The 17,111-nt window shown below is 38.7% G+C and overlaps 2 protein-coding genes across 6 annotated transcripts in view; one reads left to right on the top strand and one right to left on the bottom strand.

The window, feature by feature from the left end:
• Positions 1-10,265, bottom strand: part of KIF18A (kinesin family member 18A) — a 68,245-nt gene extending 57,980 nt beyond the window's left edge. For 2 of the 5 annotated variants that reach the window (XM_084777135.1, XM_084777131.1), the window contains exons 1-3: positions 10,129-10,265; positions 2,514-2,881; positions 515-672 (exon numbers count right to left, since the gene is read on the bottom strand). In XM_084777135.1, coding sequence (XP_084633261.1) covers positions 515-672; positions 2,514-2,835 — 480 coding nt within the window. In that variant the 5' untranslated portion in view covers positions 2,836-2,881; positions 10,129-10,265. Of the gene's footprint in view, positions 1-514; positions 673-2,513; positions 2,882-7,195; positions 7,348-10,128 lie in introns of all 5 variants that reach the window. The other 3 variants (XM_084777132.1, XM_084777133.1, XM_084777134.1) reach the window with 3 other exon arrangements.
• METTL15 (methyltransferase 15, mitochondrial 12S rRNA N4-cytidine) overlaps positions 9,674-17,111 on the top strand; it is a gene marked incomplete at its 5' end in the record, with an annotated part of 168,032 nt that continues 160,594 nt past the window's right edge. Inside the window, 4 exons of the mRNA XM_084775190.1 lie at positions 9,674-9,832; positions 9,969-10,388; positions 12,593-12,702; positions 16,483-16,753. Of these exons, the coding sequence (XP_084631316.1) occupies positions 9,674-9,832; positions 9,969-10,388; positions 12,593-12,702; positions 16,483-16,753 (960 nt within the window). The remainder of the gene's footprint in view (positions 9,833-9,968; positions 10,389-12,592; positions 12,703-16,482; positions 16,754-17,111) is intronic.

A 17,111-nucleotide genomic window follows, 5' to 3' on the forward strand; every position in this document is an offset into this window, starting at 1 on the left:
TGTAATTCATGATCTGGAATATTTTCACATAATAATATATTTAGCAAAACTGCACTACAGCTCACAGATTAGACAGTGATGATCACTGTTAATTTCTCGATTTTGATAAAACATTAAGTGATCATTTAAAACATTTCCTGGTTCAACAAATTTATACCTTAAACAGTCTCGAAGAATAAATGTGTACAGAACACACACACACACACACACACACACACACACACAGAGAGAGAGAGAGAGAGAGAGAGAGAGAGAGAGAGAGAGAGAGAGAACAGGAAATAAAAAATGTTAATATATAGGGCACCTCAGTGAAGGCTATCTAAAAGTTCTTTCTATATACCATTTTTGCAATGTCTTTATAATTTGATATTAGATTAAAATAAGAGTAAGAAAAATAAAAATATGATAAGGAGATTAAATGATTGAAAGCACTCACAATAGGATTACTGTAATTTGAATGGACCTTTGTCATGAATTTTCTCAGTGATTAATGTGAAGGATAGTGTCAACTTACCTCCAGATAAGAAACTGCAGTACTGCACTCTTTCTCTTCTTTAATCTCATCCATGGATTTGAAAAGGTCTAACATTGTTAGGTACATTACCCCGGGTTCAGCAGCTGATCCCAGCATTGTGTGAGTCTTCCCAGCTCCAGTGGCACCATATGCAAGTACTGAGTGTTTAATAAAAGGGTTGAGGTCAATGCTCACTGTCATACCACAGTATCACCAAGTCTACTCTAGTGGCTAGTGCTAACCAGATGTCCTGAACAGCAAATAAGTTTAAGTCCAATAACTATCCCCTGTTCCTATTTAGCTCAATGTTATTTTGTGCCTCCTATATAATCACAGGCAGAAACATCTACTCCCTTATTTACCAGCAGAATACGATCTCCATTCTCACCCTCCATCACAGTATGACCATACTGCCTCCACCAAGCCAGTGTATCCTGTGTTTTAGCAAATAACATGAAGGAAAACAGGAATATAGTTGTTGAGCTGAATGAATTCCACAAAAGTAACTTATACAATTATTCTTTAAATGCTATTTCTGGCACATTTCTCATTTCCACAAGTCTATCCCATACTATACAGAAGTCATACATTTCTTCAAATGAAGAAATCTAGTTATAAATACAAACACTCAATATCATATTCAGTCATCAGAGTCTCATATATTAATAACTGTTAAAATAGTTTTTGGAATTAATTAGCTGATAATTTGCTTTAGCTTATAAAAGAAGTGTTAAGATAGCTAAGCTGGAGAGAAAACGAAGAAACAATAGCAACAGATATCCTTTTTAAACTTTTTAAGCCAAAGGGAGGAAAAAACAATCTTTGGACAACAGGACGTTTTATGAAGGAAAAGAACATCTGGATACAAATAAGAATCGGCAGTTCAGACCAACAAACACCATTTTGTTTCTGATTAAGATTCAAGAGGGTCAATTTTCTGTGACAAAACTGAGTAAGATAGTCTCAGTGAGCCAACTTAGTTTGGAATGTGTGGTAGAAAATGCCATAAAAACTGAGTTACAAAAATGAGATACTAGTATGCTATTACTATAACCAGTGTATTAACTGGCCTTTTCTGAAAGACAAACTAAAGCTTCTCTCCAAGACATAAATAATGCTTCTTGGGCTGAAGATGTGCTAAAACTGCACACAATTCTCAGGCTTCGTGCAGCTCTAACATTTTTATACTAAGGCAAGTGTTCAGAAATTGCAGGCTGTTTGAGAGGTCAATAGTTGTTGGAAGAATTTGCTGTTTGAGGTTGCAGTCATCTAGGTTTGGACAGCCACTCTGAGTTTGTTGTTAGGTGCTGGACTCCCTCTTCCCTGTCTGACTCCATCTGGAGGGTGTCTTTAGACATAGATGCTCCTAGCCACATTTGTTATATGGCCCTTGACCTAGTTCTCTGCTAGCTTTCCTCTCCCTGCACCTATAGGATAATTAGGTACAGTATTCCTGAGCATGCTGCCAAATGTAAAACAAGCATCCTTAAAGTGTTTGATCTCAACCAATTATGAATGCCTATCCTGGAAGCCCCCACCCACTCCCCAAGGGCTATACAGGCTTTGTTCTCCGTGATTAAAGTTGAACTAGCTCCTGAAGTGGCTCCCAGAGTGTTCAGTCTCCTTCTGCCTCAGGTGGACTGGTGGCCCTCAGCTTCCCAGGGAGGAGGAGAACCATACAAAGTGAACAAACTTGTGAGTACAAACTGTGGGAAACTGGCCATCAATTATAAGACGTATATGGTTTAATAAAACTGAAACGTGTTTACAGAGGCAGTAGCCATGCCCCAGGAAGAGGAAGTTTCATAAGAGAAGCCATACCTGATGACTGTGTTTCAGAGAAGGCCTACACTTCAATCTACCGAAGTTTCAAAATTACTGGAATTCATATACCTTAAACTTGATTGTGTTTATGAAATGAGCAAAGTATACAACTTTCCAAAAGTAAAACTGAAGCCAGATTAAAAAAAAAAATTAGATTTCAAACTGAAACAATTACCTGTGCAATTGTATCCATTCAGAAAACTATGAAGAATTGGCTTGGTTGTGTGTTCAAAAACTTCCATTTGAGTTGATGTTTCATCAAAAACAGCATCAAATACAAACTTAAGATCTTTATTTTGTCTTTTAGTAATATCAAAATTTGTAGTTTTTGGTCTGTGAAAAAAACTGACTTCTTCTTGTTTTGGATCAAAAACAAGTATATGTTTATCCACAACATGAACCACTTTATGGAAGGCATCTGCCTTTTCTTTTGTGTTCTCAGGACGCACACGGACTACTACTTTCATGTGGTGACATAAGTCTTCAGAGCCAGACATGGTTAGTTATCTTGATCCCTGCTTATATGAATACCTGGGTATTTCTCTGAAATTAAAAAGGAAAAAGCCACTATTAGTTTTACTTAAAACTGGCATGTAGTAATCATTTAAAAGATATCTTTTTATGTTCCATTTACCTGGAAAATGTATTATCAGGAGAAATGTATATACATGCTGTCCCATAACCTTAACACCCCTACAAAATGGCACACTTGTAACAAAAGTACATTGTAACATTGCAAGAATTTCCTGAAATATCCATCAAACTCTTGGGCTTAAGCTTAAACTCAGATACTACAGCTGATTATGATTTGATTTTCACAACGGCTCTAGCAGTTTTCAGGTTGGATCATGGAAATGGGCAAGAAAGGATCTTTCTGAATTGTACCAGGGTAATAATGGGAGCTTTAGCTTGGAAACTCCTTTAAGTAACAGTGATCTTGTGTGAAGGTGTCTTGGCATTAGAAAGTGATGCACCTGGGCTGCTCTCTACCTGTATCTCAGAGATATACTGGGTTAGTTTTGAAGGCTGCAGTGACTAGCTAGTACACATCTGAAGAGCAAACAGTATACACTACTTATTTATTCAGAGGTCCTAGTCTCTGATTTCTTAATGACATGCAAATTTAAAGAACACCAGTAAATGCATGAATTGTGCACAGGAACAAAAAGAAACTGACAAAGACCAACAGCTGGAAAAGTTCAACTACCCATGAAACAATTGAAAATCCTTAAGTCATGACACTTCCACTTCTGCAAAATCCATGTGCACACACACTTTTACACCCCGCTGCCCCAACATTTAAGTAGGAACTGTTTTTCCTGCTTGTAGCATTCCTTAATTGCCCGGTTGAGGTCCTAAGGTCTTTCCCCTGCCCACATTAGCATGTCTATTGTGTCACTGTTCAGTTCATGTTTAGGCAGCCATGATCTGAGACACTACAGTGGTAGCTGCCATTATTTGGAGACACAATATCACAGAAAAACCCTTGATTCTCTGGCTTAATTCCAGCACTAAGAAAGCGGAATAGGAAGGATAGCCCTGAGTTCCAGGCTACTTTGGGTTCCAGCATGAAGAAAAGGTTTGGCATATAGTGCACCTTTAATCCCAGAATATGGGAAGCAGAGGCAGGCACATCTTGGTGAGTTTGAGGCCAGTCTGTTGCAAAAAGTGAGTTCCAGTCAACTAGGGCTGCAGAGACCCGTTTGGAGGGGAGAAAGCAAGCAAGCAAGCAAAAACAAAAAAAAACAAAAAAAACCCAAAAAAAAAACAAAAAAGCCCAACCCAAGCCAAACAAACAAAAAACCAAGACAAAGGAAATATCCCTAAAGAGATCTTGAGGTGAGCTACTTAGTGTGTGCCACATCTGCATCACTGAGGCTCCTGTCTGTAAGCTGCGGTTGAGAGGTCCTGTCCTTGCTCTCTCTTTCTTCAGTTAGCATACCTTTAGTAACACTGGAGTATACCTGCATGAAACTGGGTTTGTGTGGCACCTGTGCACTCAAGGCTTGTTTCTGGTGCCATGTCAGGCCAATGCCTGCTCTGTCCTTGCTAAGGACACTCATGTTACAGGAACAGCGTGTACTACTGAAAAACGGTTAAAGAAAGACCACTGAACTAAGTCTTTACCAGAGTCTATGCTGAGAAGAGTTCTCAATATTCTCATCACAAAGGAATAAATGTCAAGATATGGATCTATGTCTTAGATGAATTGGCTTAGTCAACAATGGATAATGCCAAATATACTGTATTCCACAAATATATTTCAGTATTATTTACTAGTCAACAACAACAACAACAACCAAGAAGTTCCACCAGTTGAGCATAGACTGAAAGTGAAAAGCTACCAATGTAGAGATTTTCAGATCTATTTTCATACAAAAAATTATGGCTAAGAAAAATACTAGGGTGGTACTGGTGTATGAGCTAGAATGAAGTGAATAGTTTTGAATATTGGGATTAAATAACTGAGGCATACACTCTGACTAAAATGTATGACTAGAAGGCCCTGGAATATGTGCAGATAACATACTATGAAATATTCCAGTCAACAAGAGGGAAATCATGCCTGGTACTCAAAACCAACCAGCTACCCAGGGCTGGTGAAGTCACAGATTTTAGAGGTGAACTTCACTCACTTTACTAAAGCAGCCCAATCCCTAACTACATTATCATTGTCTTATACCCACAGTCAAGGGTAGTCTTCACCAGTTATCTCTTTGCTATAGGTGAAGACCATTACAAAATGGTACAACTAATCAGAAAGTAGAGTTATGGAGGTAGTCCCAGTGGCCACATCTACAAATACTGAGGAAGAGGTGGTGGAAAAATCACGAGGGCCAAAGAAAGAGAGAATGTGTCTCCTAGGAATAAGGGAAATTCCAACTGCAAAGCCTCACCAAGAGGACTACCTAAAAATCAGCTGAACAAGATGACAACGAATACGAGAAAGCCCAGCAGGCCTACACAAAGCTCCAGGCTACTAAAGACACTAAGGACAAATTGCAGGCTTCACCCTCCTTTCATATAGATTATGAGGCTCAAATTAAAGTCATCAGGCTTGGCAACAAGTGCCATTAAATGCTGAGCCACCTTGCTGGCCCATGTCTATATATTTTAAGAGGCAAATCTAAAAGTCTGTGAGAGTAGTAAGCTTGTGCAAAGTGGAGGCGAATGGAGCTGCAAGGCTAGTTTTTGGCATGGTCAATTTAATTAAATCATTTATTTCCTTTATAACTGTTTAGTTTCAAATGCCTGGATGTAATTTTATCTTTAGAGCCTAAAGAACGCTCAAGGGAATCCTTGCTTTCTTGTGCTCCAGCTAGAGAACAGAGAGGAATAGGAAATAGGATCAATCTTTCTTAAAATCTTTAAAGGGTTGCAACACCAAGTTACATTTGACAGTGTACTTCATAAACTCTTTTTAGAGACTGTCAAAATTTCTTCCAGAAATGATACTTGAATAACACGTTTTTTAAAAATACCTACAAAAATTTCCAATTAGCTACAAACTCCTGTGGCCCTCATTAAAGATTTTGAAAGCTTAGTCTCACCTGCACCTAGTTTTCATTTCAAACAATGAAAGATTAATCATATTTTTAAAGAATCATGCATTTTCCTAGTTAGTGAAAACAAGTGAATCAAATGGTCTTCCCTCCATGCTAGTGACTGAATCTAAGACTTGTGCTCTCCCAAAGAAGCCCACTAACAGTCCGATTTTCTTAAAAGAATTCATAGAGCCAATAGAATAATCAAATGTAAAGACCAGCATTGTGACACATTTGTAGTTACAGCTTCTGAGGAGGGTGAGGGAGGACAGATTAAATGCAGGTATCAGAGACCAGTGTCTAACACTGAGATACCTACTCAATGAGAAATACATTTAACATGTTTTTGCTCAAAACTTCACAGGCTTTTTCAAAATAACTCCAGAGTCCAGAAACGTGTGTATCACACAGGTAAATGTATTACATTTTACTTATTTTCTCTGTGTGTTTTATGTGTCTGTGGGCACATGTATAACATCATGCATGTGGAGGTCTGTGGACAACTTGTAAGAGTCAATTCTCTCTCTATCACATGGGTTCCAAGAATGTACCTTTAGCCACTGGACTATGTCACTGGTCCCAGAAATATATTCCTTAAAGGTAAAACATATTACTAGGAAAAGATCTTCACCTACCCTACATCTGACAAAGCTCTAATATCCAAAATATAAAGAACTCAAGAAATTAAACACCACCAAACCAAATAACCCAGTTAAGAAATGGGGCTCAGAACTAAACAGAAAATTCTCAACAGAGGAATAATCAAATGGCTGAGAAACACTTAAAGAAATGCTCAACATCTTTAGTCATCAGAGAAATGAAAATCAAAACAACTCTGAGATTCTATCTTACACCCATCAGAATGGCTAAGATCAAAAATTCAAGTGATACCACATGTTGGCAAGGATGTGGAGAAAGAGGAATACTCCTTCATTGCTGGTAGGAATGCAAACTTGTACAACCACTTTGGAAATCAATCTGGCCCTTTCTCAGAAAACTGGAAATAGGGCTTCCCCAAGACCCAGCTATTCCACTTCTTGAAATATACCCAGAAGATATTCCCCCACACAAAAAGGACATGTGCTCAAGTATGTTCACAGCAGCTTTATTTATAATAGCCAGAACCTGAAAACAATCTAAATGTCCTTCAGTTGAAGAATGTATAAAGAAACTGTGGTACATTTACACTATGGAATACTACTCAGCTATTAAAAATAAGGAAATCTTGAAATTTGCAAGCAAATTTGTAGACAGATGTATGGAACTAGAAATTATCATACTAAGTGAGTTAACCCAGAGCAGAAAGACTCACATGGTATATACTCACTAGTCCAAAAGGCATGTCCCATGGAAGTCTTCACTTATCAGGAGATTGGGATAGATGTGAGGACATCCTATTCGGATTCTAGGTGAGAGAAATGTAGGAGAATGGGGAAATAGAAGGCTCCAGAGGGTCCTAGAAACCTATAAGAAGAACATCGTGAAGGGTGGATCTGGGCTCAGAGAGGTTTGCTCAAACAACTGCACCAACCAAGGATAGTACAAGCAGTAAACATTGAACTCCTACTCAGATCTAGCCAATGGACAGGACATTCTCCACAGTTGTGTGGCCAGTGGGGACTGACTCTGACATGAACTCTGGTGACCCATATTTGACCACTTCCCCTTGGTGGGAAGGCTTGGTGGCAATCAGAGAAAGAATAAACAGGCTACCAAGATGAGACATGATAGCCTATGACCATATAGTGGGGGAGGAGCTCCCCTCAGTCACAGTCATAGGGGAGGGGTGTAGGGTGAAAGCAGGAAGGAGGGAGGAATGGGAGGATACAAGTGATGGGAAAACAATTGAGTTATAATCTGAATAAATTAATTTTTAAAAAAGGTAAAAAAATATTTCAAGTATACTGACATCCTCAGAAATTAATGATAACATTCCTATATTAAAAAAGTATGTTCTTTTATAACATGGGTAACTAGGAGATGCATACTTAGTTGATTCTGTGTCAAGTGCAGAGACTATGTCTAATATGAAACAGTTATTGTTATCTGCGGAATAAGATGATGATTTGCAAATTCTTTTCGGACAATGCTCTGATGTTGTTGAAGTAGAATCATAAGAGCCAATGGCTAAGATTTCTTTGGTGAGAATAAAATAAGCCTATAGAGCACCATAGAATACTGATCCATCCCAGAGTGGGTATAGATGAGGACAATGGAGGTCTATAGCTGGTGATATTTGAACTCAGGATTAAAGTAGATGGTATTTAAGAGTCTTTCCTGCTCTAAATGGTATGATTATTTTATACATTAAGAGAGTCCAGAGGGGTGGGAAATGCAGAAATGATAGCAAATGGGATTGTTATTTTATACTGCTACAGTTCTCAAATATATAATTAACAATATAATTAAAATATATATATATATATAAAACAAAGAACCCAAATGGTAATTTACTCATGTATAGTCCCTAAAATGTTTCCTTATAAAAATGAAAATTATATATTTGCTTAAAAAATTTAAAGATACTTAGCTGGCATTAAGAATTATATGCATTCAAGACATACTGTTATTATACATATAATATGTAATGACTTCAGCAATAAATTGATAGTCTCTCAGCATGCACTCCCCATCCTGTGAACTGTAATTCAGTTTGTACGATTGGATTGGTATCTACCTATTTCCCCACTCCTCATCAAGTAGTAAACACTGTTTTACTCTTCTGTGCATTTTCCTGGAAACTCAGCACTAAGCAGGAAAATTTTGTTCACTAAGGCAAGAGTAAAGGATGAAACATAACTTAGTTTTTTGATGTTTTTCTAGTATCCATATGGAGCCATCTACAATAGTGGTGATTATGAGTTACTCTCTGCCAGGAACTATGGCAAACATTTCGTATTCATGTCATCCAACCCTCAGAGAAACCATGGAAGGCTGGTTTACAGACATAGGAACTTAGCACTGTTTCCACATGTTATTAATAGCGACGCAGAAAATGCAGCCAGGTACAACCCCAAATTTCATGACGAAGAAACAGAAAAGACTGCTTTCAGAGACACTGACGCATAATGACATAGCTAGGAATTATTTCAAACTCAAGTAGAAAATTCCAATCCAAGTTTAGAACAGGGAGCAGGATTTTCAGTTGCAGTTTCTATCTGGGTTAACTTTGGTGTCAGAGCCACCCCACTGACCAAGTTTCAAACACCAGGAGAGAATGACAAGTAGCACTGGACGGAAGATCCGCACTGATAGTGTGCTAATTTTCTGTCTGTCTTTCTTTCTGTTGCCTCTCATAGCATTAACATAGTCATCTTATTGTGTCTTTATTGATGTGAGGTATAACTATAACGGGACAAGATGCTCTTTAAAACGAAACATCTTGCATATGTGTTAGTACTGATTCAATTAGAGAATACCTCTCAAGGCAATAACTTACTAAAATGTTTCTTATAAGACACTGAATTTAATAGCAAGCACTATTTATCGCCTCTGTGGATTTTGTATTAACAGCAAAGTTCTAGAAAACCTTCCAAAACCCACGGTGGGAACTGAGCATGGTGGAATGACATCACCAACAAATTTAGTTCTAGTCCAATTAATCATCCCCTTTCATATTATAATGAGCAACAGCCAGCTTTGGCTTCTTTGTAAGGGCAAGGCCAATGAGCTCCTAAAAGAAAGGGTAGCAGAGACAGCAGACTGTGGAGCTACTTCTGGCTTTCAGGCACTTAAGTTTTCTTTGTGATCTTCACCAATACAAGTGGGCAGTCAGGGCTGGTCTTGCCCGATGCTACAACCGGACTCTAAACTGACCAGAGAACCTCTCTGCACAAAAGCTCCTCGCTTGACAGTAAAGCCCAGAAGTCGCACACTCACGTGTGCATCCCAAGCAGGATACTCCGAAAATGGAATCCGGAAGGAACCTCACACTCCTAGAGGCTGGACTGTGAGAGTCCTCAGTCCAAGTCTCGGGAAAGGGCCAGCTACCCTTTAAAGGGGCCCGCCTTCTGCCGGGGCGCTGAGGCGAACCCCGGGACCTCAGTGCTGGGAGCGGCTGGCGGGGGTCTGTCTGGCATACTAAGGCAGACAGTCCTACCAGCCGCAGTACCAACGGGACCCTCGTCCCGCACCTCCCGCCGAAAGCTACTTTGTCCGTGGACCTGAGCACAGACGCCAGATCCTCCACTCTGGTGACCCGAGAATTAACCCGCACGCCGCGGACACGGCGTCCACTCCACTCACCTAGAAGTAGTGACAGCGACAACTTGGCAGAAACGGCTTCCAGGCGCTTCAAGCACAGCCACAAATTCAAACCCAAGCCAGTTTCCTCAGCTCTCCATTTCATTGGCTGCCGTTCTGATGACGTCATCACGTCGTCCGTTTTCCCCCGGCGTCTCTCAGTTTGGCGCCAGAGGCCGGGCCTCACGAGCCGGAGGGAAAAGCTGCTTTTCTCGGCGTCGCCGTGGCAACGCGCGCGGTTGTTTCCGGGAGCGCTGGCGGAGGTGGGCGGAGCTAGGGCAAAGGTGCAGGTGGGAAGCAGCCCCCGGGATCTTTAGTGCGGCTGCACACCCTTGCCTTGGGGCCTTAGGGGGCCTTGTGTGGTGTGTTTCTCATAGGGGGAAAAGGCGGAGTCTGTGGGCGTGTTAAAAAGCTGGGGTTACTTTGTTCTTTTCCCTTTCTCATTAATCAGGCCAAGGAATTAGATCTCATCCTAGGAAAGGTATGGAGCCTTCACCTGAATTAATTGGAAATCCCAGTCTTCCAGATCCAGGCCCAAGTCTTTTTTGTGGTTAGGCCTTCCTGGCCTGCTTCAGTTATTGGTGATTGAAAATATTTGGTATTTGACGGCATTTAACGTGATCCAAGTTGTAACATTACAAAATAAAGTCACTTAACGATAATGGCCTAGGCCATTATTGGATCAGGTGATTTTAGTTCTGAATTGTATTATTTCTGAGTGCATAATTTAGAAAGAAAAATGCATGGAAACTTGGGAAGTATATTTACTAAGATAACTTATGTTTCAATTTGGCAATATTTGTATTGTTTGTTAGGCAAGCCTTCTATCAGTGTGTTGACATTTTCAGGCCCTTTGGAAAAATTTAGTATTATGATCTGAATTTCATTTTTATTGTTTATATGACTAGAATGCAATTATTACTTGGAGACTTTAGGAGCATATTAGTATGCAATGACAACATCTCTCCCTTCGTGGAGTTTATATTCCTGTTGATTGAATATCACTGTAAAAATAGGATGTTACAGTGCAGAACATTATCAATCTATCACCTACCTACCTACCTATATATCGTCTATCTAGACAGGGTCTTGCTTGGTAGCCTAGGCTGCCCTGGAGCTTGCTATGTAGACATGACTGCCACGGAACTCGCTGAGATCCCCCTGTCTGCCGATATCTGCCTGCAGAGTTTGGGGAATAAAGGGGTGGATCACCACACCCAGCAGTGCAGAGGATTGTTAGTGGAATTTTGTGCTGAAAACCCAAAGATTACAGACAATCCCTATATCTATTGAAAAAAAGAATCAGCAGCATTGCAAATTATATCTCATGCATGCTCTATAAATTTTTATGAGCCCTGAATAATGCATCAATAAAATGGTTATTTATTTCTGCTTGTATTATATGTACCAGTTAATGACATCATCATTTGTGTGGTACTGGGTTTTAATATTCCCTCACTATATAGTGAGGTGTCTCAGGCATATTATTAATCCTTACACATTACCTCACTTTATTCTCAAAACAGACTATAAGATATAAGCATATTGTTTTTATTTTATTCTGAAAAAAATTGAAGTGTTAGGAAAACCTACATTTGCAAGTATTCATCTTTTAAAACAAACCAAAATTCTGCCATTTGTTTTTTAAAAGTATTTTCTATAGCAAGTGACTAAAAAATATTTTAGTCTAGTTTGAAGATATGTTTATCTTGCCATCTTGAAAAATTACATTGGTGAATGAATAAGCAGACAAGTAAATTTAATCTTTTTCTTTTCTTTTGACATCCACACTGTATAGGTTTACTACTGCTCACTCAATCCAATCCAAATAATATCCACTTAATTTCAGTTCTGCATTGCACTTGCTTTATCATAGTGTTCCAATTATGAGACCCATATTCTTTTTGTTTGTTTGTTTGTTTGTTTTCTTTTTCTTTTTCTTTTTTTTTTCCTGACAGGATTTCTCTGTAAAACAGCCCTGGTTGCTTCATAGACCAGGCTGGCCTTGAACTCACAGAGATCCACCCACCTCTGCCTCCAGAGTGCTGGGATTAAAGGCGTGTGCAACCACGCCTGGCTAAGATCCATAATCTCGAGGAATCATGCATTTGATTAAAACGGAGATGTTTTGACAATATAATCAATACCATTGCTGTGCAGTGGCAGCTCAGGAGTTTGACAGCAGTTACAGCAGGACAAGAGAACCTCATGCTTCTTATCAAAATGAAAGAGAAGAGGAAAGAACCAAAATTTCCCAAAAGTACAGGGCTAAGGAAGTTGAAAATTTCACTTTTGGTTAGAAAGTGGACAATGTATGGAGCCATTACAAAATGTATGCATTTTTATAGTTGACAGAAAAGAAAATTAAAAGTTACATGTAAACTTGTGTCGGGCACCAAAACAATTAACCTTATTTTCCCAGGAAGTTCTTTTGGAACCTTTTGACCTCAATACCCTTTCACACCAGGTACTGGGAGCAGCGGAACAAAAGGCGGACACTCCTCAGTTGTTCCGACGGACAAGGGCCCCGTCAGTCCCATCTGTCCGTTCTTACAAGTTTCCCCACCCCGGACCTAGGTATATGCAAATTCACGTTTTCTTGCGTTTTACCTTCGCCGCTGGCCTAACTTAGAAGCTGACTGAGGACTCTTTTTGCCCAAGGTGAGGAGAAGTGGCAAGTTCCTAGTTCGTAGTTAGAGACCTTGCTCTTTTGGTGTAAGGGTTGTAGGCTGTGGATTCTCTCTCTAGCCGAGAACACAAGCCCCTCCCCCAGCTCCCTCGGGTGTCCTTGTCAGCATAACTTTGAAGATCTCCTACGTTCCCAATCTTCCCTTTGAAGATTGCCCAGGAAGGGCTGGGATCTTTTGCCTACAGTGTGCATTCCTCCTGCTTCCAAGCTTTTCTGCCTTCCCTCCAGCCCCTGTGTCGCCTTTCTAGCCTTAAAATTACATTTGTAACCTTTCCTCTCAAGGCAAACTAAACCTAGTAGCAGTTAGCAGCCGCAAGGAAGTACTCTTTATAGTTTGTACTCAGTCTGTATTCCTTGCTAATTTTGTGGTCTCCACGGTTTAAGGGAACTTTGCCCAGGTAGAAAAGTTAAATGACTTACTTTTAACGAGGCGCAATGTGCTTTAGAGTCCAGGTTTACTGGCTTGCAGTAGTAAATTAGACAATCTTACAGGATACCAGAGAGATTTGGTTTCTTTGGTAGGAGAAATTCCCTTTACACTTTGCACTCAGGAATTTTTAGGACACTATCCCAGAAAAGCGAGACTACAAATAATCTAAGGACTACAAATAACAATTTATTTGTAACTCCTCCATGCTTGCCTGGGTTACAAGCTTAGTTAGATCATAATTTTAAAAAGATTATGATTTACCTTGAACATAGTTAAACGAACGCATAAAATTCGAGGACAATAAAGACTAAAACGCTGGGTGCAAACAATTTTGTGTCCATTTTTATTAGCTTTACATCCACATTGTTTTGAGGTTTTTATTGGCAGCAATGCTTTAAAAAAAGAAAGAAAGAAAGAAAGAAAGAAAGAAAGAAAGAAAGAAAGCGAAGGAACCTGGGGCTGAGGACATAGCTCAGTGGTTAAATATGTGTACTGTTGAGGACCTGAGTTCAGTTCTCAGCGCCCACGTCGTTTTAGTCACCACTGCTTATAACTCCAGCTCTGGGGGAGACAGTGCCTCTGGCCTCTATGGGTACCTGCATTCATATATACTTGTGTTCATATGTTCATAAGCCATTAAAATTGTCTGGACATAGAGTTTAGGCACTGGTGCCATTCTTTTGCCTGGTGCGTTGTGTGCCTTTTATTGGAGATCTCACAACACTGTTGCTTCTAAGCAGAGCAAAGAGAGAGTATGCGAGGTTGTTTCCATTAATAGTATAATTCATGAGATACTATATATATATGTATATATGTATATATATATAATCAATGTAGTGTACCATTAAAGTGTATGGTTACATTAAATATTTCAGTTGGGTTATGTTTATAACACTGATTATGAAGATTGCCAGCTCTAATGATATGTCTCTTGAATTATAGTTACAGTTGTGGCTCTGGCTATGTGGGAGCTATTTAGTTTCTTCAGTGTATACTATAGGTATAATTACATTTAACTCTAAGAATTATGATAAAGATCTAAGGATGTAGGAAGAATTTTGCTTAGAATTGTTGGCACTTAGAGCTCTATAAAAATTAGCTATTATTTTGAAAAAATTTAGATAACAAAAAGTAAAGGGTAGTTCTGCTTGATTTTTGTAAGTTATTTGAAGAATTTCAAGAATAATTTCCAATCTGTTTAATTGGTTGATGCTTAAGATCTATAAATTCCCTTTAGAGTTTTATTTCTAGTTCCTTTGACAGCATCATATTTTCATTGTCACTATTTCTCGTTGTTACATAATATAGCAGATTATTTCTAAAGCAAATTGGATGTATTATCCTGAAGGTAACATCTTCATGTTGTCTGTATAACATATTTACATATATTTGTATTCTATTCTGTTTTAGTCAATACATATAACTAACTTGACTTTCTATTGCAAAAGTAAAGGTAGACATTTATATGGGATTTGTTTCTTCAAGCGCTTTGAAAACTTGGGTTTAGTGGGGATAGTTAGACTGGGTTGATAAAAACCTTTATTTTGTGAAGTCTGAAATGTCTTCATTCATCTGTGTGTTCTCTCTCTCCCCTCCACTGAAACACTTGTTAAACACTTAGTGTTGTTTGAGTTTGTGGATTGAATCATTGGACTTATTCTTAAGTAACTCAATCCATGAGAAGGAAGAGTACTGCCAACTGGGTATTTACTATGGAAGTATTGTAGACATTGTTTGAAGCTAATTGGGATAAAAACAAATATTTTTAAAAACTCTTGTGTTAATATGCTTATGTAAATATCCCTTTCCCCCTCTGCATTTAGAATAATTTCAAATCGGAGAAGAAAATTAGAGAAGTTGAGAAATTCAAAGGCTGTATTACTTGTGCTTGGGTTTAGGGCACAGGGGGCATACATTCAAAAAATGAGGATCTGGGTTGTACTTTAGAGGTTGAGAGTGAACTTAGTGTACATGGGCCCAGGGTTCAATGTCTAACACCAACCAGCAAACAATCCCCCCTCCCCCACTCACAAATACACAGTCTTACACACACATAGAAACACAGACAGACAGACACACATATAGTCACACACTCATGCACTACACATTGCATATGCATGCATGTTTGTACCCTCGTGCGAACACCACACACACACACCAGACAAACAAAGCCAAAATGGTAGCTATGAAATACCCAAGTATAGCAAGGTGTTATCGCATGTGGCTTTAATTGAAATATTGTTTGGGAGGTTAAAGCAAATAGGAAATTTGAGATTATCCTGGGTTCTATACTAGAACTTGTCTCAATTAAATGAGGGATGAAAATGTATTTTAGTGTTTGATTGGTTGTGTGGTACCAGTAAGCTGGGTTTGATCTTCAGGACTGGGTCGGGGCAGGGAATGAGTACCAGCACACGCCCAGTGTTTGCTAAGTTGTAGTTTAATTTGGTGTGTACTTCAGCGATCCAGGCTGTGCAGAGGCAGTCTTGTCAGAGACTATTTTGGAAATCTGTAAGGTTTTCACAAAGTGATCGTATTTTCTTGTCTGGTCCCCATGTTTTCTCTTTTCCATAGTCAATCTTCTCAAAGCTAAGGTGAATATATTAATTTAGCACTGTGAGGGCAAGACATAAAACAACATGAAATTAAGGATGATCCAAACATAAAGATAAATGCTTAACTTTCTTTTGGTGGTTTAGCTTACCTTTAGAGAAGATTGGGTGAGCCCTGGGGACAATGGCAATAGACCAAGTTTACTTTTTAAATACATATTTTAAAGTTTCTACTCTTTAGAACTAACTAAATTAAAAATATATTACAGAAAATGAGTTATAATTGAAAATTGATGGTTTTATAAAGCCACCAGTAAGTTGTATTTATTTAATTACTTAGTTAATTAACTTTTCTAGTTCAGGTCAGCCTCCTCGGACATTCTTCCAGCCCTAGTTTCCAGAGTTCTGGAATTGTAGCTGTCGTTGCTATGTCCACTGAGAAATTACATTTAACTATGTTTGTGTGGTCACTTAGTTTTTTTGCTTATCTAGAAAGTGCCACTTTCTGGCATTAAGTCCCAGAATTCAACTTCACTTGCTTAGATGATGATGTGGATTACATTTTTTCTTTATGTAGTAAACATTTCATGTGAATTTGCTTTCTCCAAAGCATTGTATCTTTAAAAGAATTAGAAACCAAAAGTCATCATATTTTAACCTTCTATTGTGGCTTTCTTGACCTACAGAATGCTTCGATATCCATATTTTTGTAAAATGCATAAAGGACTGTTTTCATACTTTGTGGAGTTTGGTGCATTTCATTTGGGTGTCTGTCCCCAAACAATGCACACTACACCAACAGCATATACGGAATACGAAGCTTTGGAGGAGAAAGCTCTGTGTGGCACCCAGAAGGTACAGAGACCAGAAGACAAAGATTCTGAAGCCATGGCTGAATTGCACATCCCAGTAATGGTGAATGAAGTTGTTCATTGTTTGACACCACAAAAAGGGCAGGTGAGTTGACTTTTTAAAAATTGTTTTAAGTATTTATTGAATTACAGTGCTGTGTCTATGATAAAATTCACCTTTTAAAGGTATACAGTTGAATGTTCTTTAGTGTATTGATGTGGTTATGCGGTCACAATTATTGTTTACCTTAGGAACTTTTTAGGACATGGATAAGCCTCATGTCCACTGGCAATCAGACTATTGTTTACTTTTTTCTAGACCTTGAAAACTACTAAGCTATGTTATATCATTTTGGATTTACCTAAAGTGTGTTTTGTGTTTACATTCTTAATGTGTTTTAAAGATATACCCAAGTTGTAGCAGGTGCTTCTTTATTTTTATATGTATGCATTTATTTATGTAT

The sequence above is a fragment of the Acomys minous genome, assembly GCF_964271855.1.
Source record: "Acomys minous genome assembly, chromosome: 3".
NCBI lineage: Eukaryota > Metazoa > Chordata > Mammalia > Rodentia > Muridae > Acomys > Acomys minous.